We start from the raw sequence: 13,724 nt of genomic DNA, 5'->3' as shown, positions 1-13,724 counted from the left end.
TCATACGCATCCAGTCAAGCAGAAATAAGGAAAAGTAAACATCCTGCTCCGGCTCTCCTTTCTCTGTCCCATCTTATAATAAATACTGGAGCATGTGTGTTGTTGGCACAGTAGGGGAGGTGGGGGTGGGGGGGGGGGGGGCACAGTGCGTCTCCTGCCTGTCTCCAGCCGAGGTTACACTGGTGTTGGAGACAGCTTCTCATCGATCTGCTGCCTGGCACAGACCCTGTCACAGATGGACTCTGGCCCAGGAGCTTTTAATTAAAGAGCATGTGAGAACAGCTCCCAGCTGCCATCCCTGTGAAAGTCGACACCTCGGGCCCTCTCACACCTCGCTTGATACAGGAGCGCTAATCAAAGGCGCTTTAGGGAGAACAATAAGGAGTGTACAAAACGAATTCACCTCCACAAAAGAAGGTATGTTTGAAACACATCTGTAAACCACGAGGAGTTAGTCAGAGAGAAGTCGCCCCCCCCCCCCCTCCTTTGAAAGATGGAAAGTAGATGGAAATTGGAGCAAATCATGATCAAAAATGGCACTAGCAGGAGGGTACAATCATACGTCGAATTGTATGCAAATGGTTCCCAGAAGCTGGACCCCCGATTGGCTCACAAGACACTCAGGCTAATGAGGATATTATGATCTCTCAATGCCCTACTCAGGGGCATGGCAGGATAGCACTGATGTCCTGATTTTTGTAATATTCAACTTCACCTTGATTAACCTGCACTTTCCTTGACTATTGAAATCTGCCAAAAAAGGGTTTCTGACTCATGCCCCAAATCTAGGCTGTTTGCTGTGTAGGGCTGCAGGTTGGTATTATAGGGATTATACAGATTGCTATTACAGGATTCAGCAGCAGGTAATGCCCTGGGCACTCACCTATGGCAGTGGTGAGGAAGGAAACCGTTTCAGTTTCTTTTCCATCGTTGTAGACGGCCAGGTGCCAGATACCAGAGTCCAGGTACTGAATGAAGCCTGTGTCGTGTGTGGTGATTGGCACCAGGCTCCTCTGCATAGCCACAGGCCCCTCCAGACCGTGGATATCCTGGGCCAGGAGTCTTCGTCCGTCCAGCAGTTCTACAAAGTCAAACTGCAGACAGACAAACTGAAAGTGACACAGGCTGATGGATGGACCGCAGACGCGCCATTAGAGTGACACATGAGACGTGAGAGCTCTCAGCCCACTTTATAGCAGCACATCATTTGGTCTGCATGAATAACTCATCATTCCAGGGAAGCTTGGGTAAGTCTTTGCATATTGTAGATGAGTTCAGATCATTTCACAGTTCACATATCGTATACTGTATGAACGGATATGAAAGCCTTGTTTGAAAATATTAAAGTCCAAAAAGGGAAAGCGGGGGAAAAACAAATTAAAAGTTAGTGTTTACCAAGTAACATCTGCACAGATTTGCCTCATATCAGTCCTGACTCAATGAATACCAATGAGACAGCTCCTTCATTTTCATCTACATAAGGGAAGGAATCTCCACTCATCAGTCACAGCACGGAAACGCAGCTCTGGATTATTTGCTTTGGCGTAAATATAGTTAGATAAACGGAATGTTTTGATTGAAAAAATAAATCACACCGGACGTTTTTACACACTATGCGCAGTGGGAAAAATCATACTTCTAACAATTTGTTGCTTCTTCAGTGCAGAGGGCAAAAGCCTGTGAACTATGCAGTCAGATATGATTAATAGCATGATATATCTGATTCTCTGCTGCACATAGATGGGAAATTAGAGTAAAGAAAAGTCTCATCCTGCCTCTCTTGGCCTCTGAGCTCTGGATCTGTGTGTGATTCATTGATGATATTGAACCTAAAATAAATTTGCTATAAATCCATAGTGCAACAAGGGAAATGATTCATAATGCAATTGAGAAATTTATGAATGTGTTTGTATCCATGGTGCCCTACAACAAGGTGAGATAGATGTTTTGAGAAACATCCTAATTTATATTCTGTGTCGGAAGAAGAATGGAATGACGGCGGAATCCGTTCAAAAGCATTGTAAAACTATATGACACGGTGTAAAATTTACAACTTGTCATAGGTGGAACGAGAAAACAAAATATTGGTAATACAAAACCATAGATCTCACACAAATATTTATATTACCGATTTCATTACGGTTTCATAAAAATGATGAGAGTCATGAATAAAAAAGGAGTTGAGTCTTCCCACCTGTGTGTGAGTCGGCGGCTGGCCTCTCCTCCCGTAGATTCCCACCAAGGCATCTTTGCTCAGGGACACGTTGAATTTCAGGTACATGGGATGATCAATGTAGACCTGGGACCTCCAGAAGATGCCAGGAGGGATCTGCTGAGCGACCTTGCGCCCCACGTCGATCTCGCCCATATCTATGAAGCTGTCATCTGGGAACAAGCTGTCCAATTTACCTGCGTTGCACACAAAGTAAATCGGTCACAGAGATCACACCATTAATCCAGCATGTGCAGGGCAGAGGGAGTCGGCCTGTTGAAGCATGATAGTCTGACCGTATCTCAGATCTTCAATCACATCCCTGACAGCTAGAAAAAGAGTAATGAATGACCCCTCTGACCGGTGACAGCATCGCTCCCAATCCCAGTAAAAATAGCCTGTTAAATTCAAAAATTCTGCTGAAATATGGAACTCTGTGCTTCACCAGGTGTCAAATGTTCTTCACTGAAAAGAAATCCGGTTTGAAAAGATTGTTTCAATACAAATTAGAGCGATTACTCTCTGTGAAGCAGCACACACCCATACACAGGTACGAGCGCCTCCTCTGCCAGAAAGGCTCCATATGTTCTGTAATACACCTTATATCGGACTCGGTGGAAATGGAAACATCTGCTTGCCCGTGTAGATGGGATCGTTTCCACCGTGATGTCTACTAAAGCAGACGTCCATACAACATAACCCCCAGGATGCGGTGGCAGACACGGTGTTGGGTTACACGTGGCACGGCAGATGGCAGTCTTTTCAAAAGTCCATCAGCGGCGATGGGTTTTTATCAGGGAAGACAGGACACGATCCCCACCTCCCTGATCTGGGCTTTACATAATGCTACAACACACAGGCTGGCTTTCCCACATGTTTGGGGGGGTGTGTGTATGTTTATGCAGCACATTAATGGCGTTCTCATCGGGCTGTTTAAATAAAACATAAACCCGGTCCGGTGATAATGAGTCTCATGGTTAAATAAGCGGCTGTTGTTCTGGAGGCTAAACTACGACGTGACACTTTGATGGAGAGACCGGCGAAGAAGGAGCCGGAGCTCATATCAGCATTATGTACATCTGGATCACCTTGATAAGACGACGCATAAATGATCATTGTTTCTGGTGAGTGTGCTGCTGAATGAGACTTATTTAGCAAGCTATGACTATTGATTAGACTATTGATTTCCTATCAGCTATAGCTGACACGCAGGGTCTAAGCTCAGCTCCAGCCGCGCCTGTTGTTAGCTAAATACACTTTCTGCCATCGGGTAAATGAAAAAGACAACCCCTGGATTCATCTATATGGTAATGACCCCCCGCCCCCTCTCGCCGTCTTCTGCCTATTGTCGTCTGCTAGTGGCAAATCACATGGTTGAATCTGGGCCCATTTGCTCAAGGAAAGAAGAGCAAACTTTACCCGAGTCAAGTCAGTTGGAACAGTGGGGCGAGCACATGCTTTCGTTGGCTGCCAGGAAGACAGCAGAGGCTCAGAGATGAAAGGATCACATACGTTCTGAGGGGGACAGAGTGGCTAATCCCCCTCCAGCCTGTGGATACTCAGCCCCTTAAGCTGCCCCATTTTCTCCCTCCAGGAACAAATAACTCTCCCCCACTTACGGCAAATTTCATAGGATTACAATGCAGATCTGTTGGCATACCATGGAGACCTGGACGCACAACGTTCGGACGGATGACGGCATAATGACAAAACTCTCATGAGCTCTGAAATGTCATCTGTAAACTTCTAAGTTCTGAGAAACTTTGTTCTTGTGTCCTTTTCTAATATGGGTGCACAGACGGGAGGAAGTTAGTCCCAACTTCAAAGGGATTTAGATCTGCCGTTCATTTATCTGAGAAGGATTTCCACTTAAACACATCATGACTTCACAACTGTACTTACTGTCATCTTTTCCTCTGCGGTCCGGTACCGCCAAGCCCGTGTTGCCTAATGGTGGCAAACTCAGGTCGGTAGGGAAAGGTAGGCCACTGGTATTGTCCTCTGACAGCTGGTACATCTGCCTCATGGGCTGCAGGTGCCAGTTTAATCCAAAAAGGTGCATGGCTGCAAGAGAAGCAACACATCAGATAATCCCATATCGCTATTTCATCTCTTTAAAATGGTTTCCTAATATGCACTTTAAATATCTATTAACAAAGTACTCCTGAAAGTCCCAATGCAGTGCAGCTGGTTGCTCATTGGCTGCAGAGTGAAGGTGGCAGCTTTGAGATGGCAGAACAGGAGGGAACTCTAATGGACTAGGAACAATGCAAGGGTTTAATGGTTAATGGAATGTTTGGCAAAAAGTGCTGAGCAGTAACATCATAGGATGAATGCTGACTTGACCTCCTGGGACAGCATCTGTCTTACCCCACCAGCATACAGGAGCGGGCCATCCCCTGTGCCCCTGTCATCTTTCCAACCCCATTTCCCAAAAGCAGGGGACACAAAGGGGGGGAGAGAAACACATCAGCAGGGAGACAACAGAGGTGTTTCAATGTGAACACTAAGCGCCAAACACGCTGATATTTTACAAGGTCGACAAAAGAAATGTCCTTTGCAACAATGGCGGGTAGAGTGCGGGACAGAGGAGGAGGGGCTGACCATGACAGATCACCAATAAGAGAATGGACAAGATGAGCTTAGCGAGGCAAAAGCCACCTTGGAAGTCAACAGTCAGCAGAAAAGGCCCAGAAACTCAATATAGGATTTTATTGGTTTGTTGGTTCTCTTAAGCTACTCGAATAAATAACAACGCAATTCAATTATAAAGGGTGAAATTACGTGACAGTTTTAAATGACCAAAGCTGAGAGTAAGAGCTTCTCAGGTCCTCTAAATGTTTCCTTTAAATGTTTTAATTTTTCCTTCCGTGCTGCATGAACAGGCACTACAAGGAGACAAAAATGAGCTTTTCGCTTCAAAGTTCTTGTTTTCTTTTTTTGGAGGCAGTTTTCCACACAATTCTTCAAAGGGTGAGAATACATTGATCCTCTTTGGCTCGCCTTGTGCCCACTGAGTGAAAATCGTCCATTTTAGGCAACTGCCTCACTTCAAAACTGCCCATGATCCACAAAACTTTTAACTTCAAATTGACTGCGACCATAATATGAAATTTGTAAGCGGCGGATCAAACCAAGTTGTGATTTGTGTTGAAATGAATAAACTTCATCCCTCACGGCAGAAAACTCTAAGCAAATGTCAGCCTATCTAGAACTTTAATTCAGGTCCACAAAAGGACCTGGCATGAGCTGAAAAGCCTTTTAGCCTTTTTTTAAATGTTGGATGCACAAAACACAGGCAAAGAACAAACATTTCTTTCATGATGCACACACAAATAGTACCACATGTTTATTCAAATTATTCTGATGGATTCTCGATCCAGGAAAAGTTGGACCAGCGTGTGTGTCAAGGAGGTAAAACACAATACAAGCAGCCCAAAAGATATTTAATGTTCAACCTCAAAAACCGGCATCTGTTCTCTGTCCAATGCCTGTGGAATCGACTGTGTCAATAGAGGACACGACCACTGAAGAGACAGATGGCTTTGTTTGCCATTTTGTAACTCCGGAAAAGACATTCCTTTGGATCTCGCAGCTCTACATTGACTGGAGAAATAGAAACAGTCAGTGTATGTTGTTGGCAGAACAATCGCATCAATGTCACCAGGCAGAGTGTCGTTCCAAGAGTCCTACTAATCACTTCTTTGTGGGACCCGTTCTTCATCCCTTCCGTCTCCAAGGCCTCAAATGGAAAATAGACCCCCCCCTCCTCCTCTTCAAGATTTACTTCAGTGCCTTCTTGGTATCTGTGAGAGACAGAGTCCTCGTCTTGGGCCAGCGTGGCTCTTCAAGATTTTGTTTTTCTATTTCAAACACTGTGCAAAGACGCAGATTCCGCGAGATTCCCTGAGAGAGCTGCTGGAATCGGCCGCACAACCACGACAGGTTGCAAGAATAACAAGATACTTCTAATGAGACGGCCGCTGACAGAGGAGAGTCGTGTCTCTGTTCCAACGCCGCAGCTGACATGTCAAGATTACTCCACTCGCCATTTTGTCCTGAGCACATGTTGCGCCCTCCTTCCACTTATCTCCTGGCAGGAAGTTGGGTCACGCCATGTGCCAATTAGGGACCACAGGTACCGTAGAGCGAAACAGCTCAGTCGATCTGAGAAAGTCGGACTTATTGCCGTGGGTCATCTACGAGCATTTCTGAGCGTCTAACTTCTGATGTCAAGAGCTCCTACCAACTAGTGCACACTTCAAGGGAAGCTAGGATGAATAACACCTCTTCCCTCTTGCCTTAATGGCCAAAATCATTAAAAAATAGTTTAGTTTATCCGAAAGAAGTGGAAATTAGATGCCAAACTTCGAAAATGTTATCGAGAATGTAAAAGCCAGGTGGCTCACTATCATTACTAAGTTTTTCTCCGGCAAATCAATTTTAAATGACGTGATGTGAAATTATAACAGAAATGAATATATTTACATGTGGACATTGATTTACCCGTGGCATCCAAACTGAATGCAAGTGCCAATCTCATGTTCTCAAATATAAGATGACTGTGAAAGCTTTAAATGAAGCAGAATGCAGAAATGGGAGTTTGACTACAAGAGGTAAATCATAAATATAGAGTGTACATCTGAAAGATTTTCGCAATCTATAAATACAAGACTGATGCAGCGTGTACAATAAAAGCACGGCAATGACAAATCCTGATGTAACCTTTGCAAATATCACATCAGGAAATAAACAGGAACACATCCAACAGCGGAGGTGGACGGGTGAAGTCTGTGTGTGCAGTTTAGCCTTTTCTGGGTTGGATGATCAGGCGGATCAACTCTTTCTGGGCCCAACCTCATTGTCCTTGGCTGGATACCCAGTGTGAATGGAAGTGAACACAGGAGGATACTGGTGACCTTAAAATGGCGAACGTGTAACAAATGTGCTAATGAGTGAACAACCAGAGAGAAAATAGCGCACCTCGATCTCACCCCCCGTGTTTTTGCACCTCAAAATGTGCCGTTTTGCAAAGCTGTGACATATTCAACCACGCTGCAAGTCAAAACATCTGTCATGAGGCCTAATTGGGTTCATTAAACATCTCACCTGGAGTTCCCAATTACAGGCCTCAATAATTAATTGCACTTGGAATTAAATATATTTTCTCATCAGCCTTTAATTAAGTACGGCCCCTCGTTCTTGATTGGAAATTCCGATCTTGGGGTGAGGTTTGGTCTCCAACATGTTTACTTACGGTGCACCAGGAGATGGTCTGAGTTTTGCAGGGTGTAATTACATACTCTGATTAAGAGCTATCAAGCTGATGGGACGCTCTGGCTCTGGGCCAGGACACACACACAGTAGTTCTACTGTATAACTCTTCTTTTAGGACCAAACTGCACTACTGGCGCCAAAGAACTGTGATCAGTGATTTAAAAAGCCTGGAACTATTCTCCTTTACATAAATAATCCTCATTAGCAGCAACTAGCTCTTTCTGCTGAAATAGTTTAGTTGACGGACATCATCAGATTGTGGTTCCTTTAGCGTCCAGGAGAAATATAAATGGTAGCTTTTGTCCTGGATGAAGAAGAACTGAAGAAGAGCACGCAGGAGGAGCGGGCTGCTCTTTCATTCAGTTCCTAAAGAGGAACAGCAATATTCTCACCACACTTCTACTTGAGAAACTTTTTATCCGCGTGAGACTGAATTCAACAGCGCAGCCATTTATATGTTAAACAGGAATTTGGAGCCAACTAGATTTATTTTATATGGTAAAATATATGAAATAGAACTGTGCATCATTCTCAATTTGAATTTGTGACAATGGACCAGGCAGAGGTTTAATTCCGTCAGGCTTTTCCTGTAGAACATCACATTCTTGCAACAGTCTAATACTCCACGAGGGGAAGATCTTAATTTGTGAATTTCTAAATCCAGGCCAGACACACACACACGTTTGACGTGGCACATCTTGGAACATGCCCTGTCCCTCTCTCCTTCCCTCCCTTCCAGAAGTCTGTTTTTGTTATGCCTCTTCTATTCTTTGGTCTTGTTTTTCATGCAGTTTATTCACCCAAACCTCATCTGATGTGCCCACAACTGCACCAAACTTTTGTGGTGATCATCTGAAATATTCTTCAAGCCTTGAGCTGTCAGAAACCAAACTTTCATATTTCCCACAATCCTCACATCTTTCTCTCACTCATCTCTCACTACACGACCATTTTGTTGTTGTTACTGTTGGCTACTTTGATCATCACCTTTTAAAATGATGAATCATGAACATCAAGTGTTTTGAAAAGTCATTGTTCGGTAGAGATTCTGTTGTAACGACTCCCTAAGTTCCACAAAAGCTATTTTGAAAATAAGACTAGCTGTTGGTTTAAGCCGCGATAGCCACTGTGGTTGAACAGACAAACAACAGAGCATCAGAAACTTAAACGTTCCCAAGAGGAAAGCAGAGCAGAACACAGAAGACGGATAGAAGATTTTCCAACGGCGGTGACTTGCAGAATTCAGCAAAATACCACTTCAGACGTTCTCCAACTGGAATGTAAACAGTCTGGTTTATAGATCACACATACAAATGAGATGTGATATTGCCTGAAATGAATATCATTTCCTTGGGGAATGGGAGTAGTTAAAAAGAGCAGAACTCATTTAATAACATAACTGAGTTATCACAGCTGATATCCATATCCAGATGGGACTTGGTTATGCTGGTCAGGAAATGTGAAATCAAATAGGATGAATATTCCAAGTGTGTAGTTCTCTCTTGTGTGATGGCTGATGTGCTCCATCTTTTTAATTCATTCCCTATCTGACCTAATCACAAGAGCAAGAAACCAGCCAGCCCATCTCCGCAAACCCAGTCGACCCAATCTGTGAATGATAATGTTATTTCTGACGAGGTGCATTGGCAAAGAGTCCATTTACCAGTCCCTATATAACTACGCCCCTATACGGCGCAGAGAGGAGATTCATATTCATTAAATCAGATGGTATTGGAAACACAATGGAGCCTGGGCTTTTTCTGTGGCTGTGTCTCAATTAAAGGCGCTGGATCTTGCGTATAGAATGTAGGCGGATCACATCATAGAGGGCTGACAAGGCTTGTGCCAGTTCAGAAAGTCGTTAAAATGCAGCTGCTTTTGTCAAAATTGGAAACAGATGAATACCTGCTCCGAAACAGCAGGTTGTGTGATCAGGGTTAGGAACGTGTTCTCATGGACACATCTTCTGATACAGTAGGGATGTGGTCTTCAAATGAGGATCCAGAGTCGATGCTACATACGGTTACAGGAGAGCTGTTGTCGTAGAGACAAAGCACATCCTGACTTCAGTACTTTCAACAGGTTTCACAATCCCTGTCCAAGGATGCTGTAAGGGTGTATAACCTTGCAGATAAAAATAGCGATGGACTTCACAGCATTGAATGGTTCCTCATGTCTGTTGTGTTGTTACAGTACTTTTCTACTGAGCTGTGTATTTTGCTTCAAAGTCAAAATGAGTCCAAACATCTGCTGGAGACGCTGTGTTGAAAACCTACTTGGCAATAAAAACGATTCTGATTCTGATTGTGAAAAACATCTGAAACACTCGACCCTATGACATCATGATGACCACCTTCATGCTAAACCAACATCAGTTTTTGCTCAGGTGAGGCTGAGCTGACATGAGAAGGTGTAGGATCAGTCTGGAACACAGATGGTGTGTGTAGGGTGTGTGGTTTGTGGGTTGGTTAGGTCCAGGCAACCATGCTGTGTGTGTGTGTGAGTGTGTAGGTGTATCAGTGACTCACCAATGAAGTAGGCCAACAGGACCAGCAGTGTGACGGAGATGAGGATGGCACTGAGAGCAGCACATTTCCAGTTGCAGTGCTTGTAGGGTTTCTTCAGGCTGAACGCAGGTCGGGAGAAGGTGTTCCGAGGCAGAGGGCGCGGGGGAGGCGAGTACACCGTGCTGGAGGTCAAAGGGTACCCCGGCGACGTCGTGCAATACATGGGTGATGTTCCACCGGGTTTAAACAGGAAGTGCCTGGAAAAGGACACAGTTCTTTTGTTGAAGCAGTCCCACTCAACACTCTCAGGAGTGGATACAGCCATGACAGATCGCTCTCTCACCACATGTCGTCCCTCCCACTGGTAACTAATTTTGTTTCCGAGCACATTCAATATTGTTACCATAGTCACGCCTCTGCTAGATTAGTGCGAATACTAAAGCATACTGGATTTTGCTCAATCGAAACTGTGAATCAATATTAAATCTAATATACAGGACTAGTGACCACAGTGGGGCCCCTTGTTTATTCATGCCAGCACGGTGAATAGTAATTCACAGTAACTATGTGTCACGGCTATCCAGAGGAGAGATATATAAGACTGCAGCGCCGGGGTTGAGGAGATTTATTCACCCGCGAAGAACATGGCTGCCTTTCTTAGAAAACACGTAGAGCTGAACGAACATCAAAGGCGTCGGCGTCGGCGCTGTTGGTGGCGGCTGCGCTTTTGTGAAGGTCCTTTACTGACAAGTTTACAAGAAGCTCTGGAGCGACAGTGATATGAATATGATTGAATGTCACATTACGGTGTATGATGTGGAAAGTCACTAAAACCATATCTTATTTATATAGCGGCTATAAGGACAAATCTCAGACATTTCCTGTTCACGCTGTAGCAGACAACAAGGGCAAGTATGACTCGTAAAGTAGCCGTGTTTAACATTAATCGTACAGGAATACAACACCGGCACATACAAGTGTTAGTAGCATTGAACAGGGCGGGCACAGATACAGAGAAGATTCTGGCAAAGCAGAGGCGCACACACACTGATGATTGATGATGCTTCAAACAGAGGTCGTTTGATGGAGAAACGAAGCCGGCGTCACATTGTTATCACAGCAAAGCAGATCGTAACAGCACGGTGAGCCAGATAAGCAAACATGCAACATACCCGTCACTGTACGCGGCATCGTGGCGTGCTGATGCCAGAATGTCCATCTCAATGAGGTTGTCCTGTAATGTCTCTAGGAATGTCTGCTTTGCTATGTTTCTACACACAGGTGGAAAGATGGAGATGGAGGCGCGTGTGAGATGCGCGTGCAAGAAACACACAATACAGTATGTGATCACCAAGCAACATCAACAACAATCAACAAATGGACATCCAGGAGAGACAGCACAGGGGGACAAAAACCAAAGGCCTTATGGAACTACTTCTACAAAAGGTGTGAAGACAAAGAACATGGAGCTCTCTTGTTCCCCTGGTTTAAGGTTCTGCCGTACCTTGTTTTGTATGAGCCCTGCCCTTCTCTGCAAGCGTCTCGCTCTTCTCTGATAAACATTAGAGTATTCTGGCTCCTTTAAGGTCGTGATTGGGAGAAAACAATGCATCACTTACAGATAAGAACCTTGAAAGTTTCTAACATTCATTTCAGACAAGTGTGGAAAACGAAACAGGTTGATTTTTGCACATTTGGATGTTGTTTTGTAAAGACCTCTGCCAAGGAGGAGAAGCCTTCTGTCATTCTGTCTGTCTGTCTGTCTGTCTGTCTGTCTGTCTGTCTGTCTGTCTGTCTGTCAGTCTGTCTGTCTGTCTGTCTGTCTGCCTGCCTGCCTGCCTGCCTGCCTGCCTGCCTGTCTGCCTGTCTGTTTGTCAGCAGGGTGTCAGACTACAAACATGGAACCAACCATGTGTTTTTAAACATTCAGGTTTTTTGGAGTAAATCCAACAGCTGTGTTCTGGAGCAATGACCTTTCTTGTAACTGATTTTTAAAGATCATAATTATACAACCTGTCTGGCTTTATGTTGGCCAAAGAGGACTCTAGAGCCTTGGCGGAGGTGTGCACTCATCATCCCACTAAATGCTTCAAACTGGATCATTAACCTTGAGCACAGTTCACATTTTCAGTTCATTCTACGCCTTCTAGAGCCGTCTTACTCCTCCTATAATGAACACACTGCACGAGAGCTCTGTCCCATAAGGAAATACTGGAGCAATGCAATGGCCTCATGAACCGTCCACATGCAATGGGCAGGCTGAACACGTTCAGTGGTGCAAGAGAAAAGCCTGGTTTTTGATCCCTGCCCCTTCGAGAGCAGCAGCACAAGCGTGGGTTCTGGGGGAAGAATGCAACTTTTAATGAGAGAGAAATCCCTGGCAGGAAACTCTGAAGAAAATGGCAGGAGTGGACACAGGCGAGCGGCTGCTGGCATCTCTCCAGTGACAGACCGCGATAAGACCCAGCAGGGCCGGATTTATCAGGGCCCATTACGTCTCACACAAGAAAGAGAGGGGAGACGACCATCACGGACCTGTTAACTAAGTCAAAGTGACACTCCATATTTCAAACTCTGTCTGGATTTTACTAATGGTTCAATTTCGTCATTGGCATTCTAATAGCTCTTTCTTCTCCTCGTGCAATAACTGCTTTGCGAGTACACGTGTGGTTTCAGCAGCACTCTCGCCTGTTGCTGATCCACTCTGCTCGCCATCTGCTTGCCGTTCCACAGGGAATACCTGTGTGGGATTAACTCCAGAGCTGGATGACGTTTAATCATTCATTACGCCACTAACTGTTCCTCTATCGGCTGAAATTAATGCTCATTTTCCTGTTGACTGAACCGTCTCGCCAATATAAAAAAACAACTCTGAGGAAGAGACGCTGATTCCGTTGATGTCTGCTTGTTTAGTCATGCCAAATTAAGTTAGTTCTTCACCTGTCAACCAAGGAGCCATGTTGAGGCAACTAGCTTTAACTCCTAATATCGTCGGAAATTCATAATTGCATTCATTTGCAAAGATGCTGGTGATTGAAAGAGAGAAATTTAATCTTAAAAACTTCCACTAACATCAAAGCTCCATCATGAGTCTTTAATTTAACCCTGTCAGCAGATCTGGTCCGGTTTGTTCCGTCTTCCTCAGTGATCAGTGGAGAGTTGGAGCTGATTTCAGACTGCTATGGTCCATTTCATACGGCCTTGAAATAAGACCAGGGAAATATCTACAGACATTCCTCTCTGTTACAATAGCTCTTGACAGATCTACTTCCCACAAGGGCCTCCTATTGAGAAATGTACTGGAGAACTGAACGCTGATTAATATGAAATAAATAAAAATTTGGGCTGAAGTGGAGGAGCCATGAAGCCTGCTCGTGGGAGCCTGAATGTAATTTTGCAAGAGCTGTTTCAAATCCAGTGTGATTATAATTACTCTGCCAGTTAAACTCTGTTCTGTTTCCACTTTGAGGGCTGCTAACCTTCAATGGAGACCAAAGAAAGCTGCACTTTTCTCTTGTTTGCCACCAAATCATGTTCATCACAAATGTAGGCCTTGGCCCCGAGCAGGAGATTTCCCCCTTTATTGCTTTGCTCCTTGTTAGCACTGTGGTCATTTAATACAGGGCAGACAGCATGAGGCGTTGTGTTCAATGGCGCCGGCTCAAGGTCCGTCTTTTAGATGCAAACAACTCTATGTGTCATCAGGATGACAAGCTGCTCCGTACCTC

The 13,724-nt window shown here is 44.6% G+C and overlaps 1 protein-coding gene across 5 annotated transcripts in view; it reads right to left on the bottom strand.

Moving 5' to 3' along the window:
- tenm4 (teneurin transmembrane protein 4) overlaps positions 1-13,724 on the bottom strand; it is a 111,086-nt gene that overhangs the window by 60,517 nt on the left and 36,845 nt on the right. For 2 of the 5 annotated variants that reach the window (XM_076146140.1, XM_076146141.1), the window contains exons 4-8: positions 13,722-13,724; positions 10,018-10,253; positions 4,151-4,276; positions 2,195-2,409; positions 884-1,094 (exon numbers count right to left, since the gene is read on the bottom strand). The exon at positions 13,722-13,724 is cut by the window's right edge and continues 241 nt beyond it. In XM_076146140.1, coding sequence (XP_076002255.1) covers positions 884-1,094; positions 2,195-2,409; positions 4,151-4,276; positions 10,018-10,253; positions 13,722-13,724 — 791 coding nt within the window. Of the gene's footprint in view, positions 1-883; positions 1,095-2,194; positions 2,410-3,500; positions 3,503-4,110; positions 4,277-10,017; positions 10,254-11,168; positions 11,268-11,500; positions 11,576-13,721 lie in introns of all 5 variants that reach the window. The other 3 variants (XM_076146137.1, XM_076146139.1, XM_076146138.1) reach the window with 3 other exon arrangements.

Source organism: Genypterus blacodes, unplaced genomic scaffold (assembly GCF_046128005.1).
Source record: "Genypterus blacodes isolate CSIRO-AG114 ecotype Tasmania unplaced genomic scaffold, CSIRO-AGI_Gbla_v1 ptg000032l_1, whole genome shotgun sequence".
NCBI classification, from domain to species: domain Eukaryota; kingdom Metazoa; phylum Chordata; class Actinopteri; order Ophidiiformes; family Ophidiidae; genus Genypterus; species Genypterus blacodes.
The sequence above is the reverse complement of the archived record's forward strand: the minus strand, read 5'-3'. Positions and strand labels throughout refer to the sequence as shown.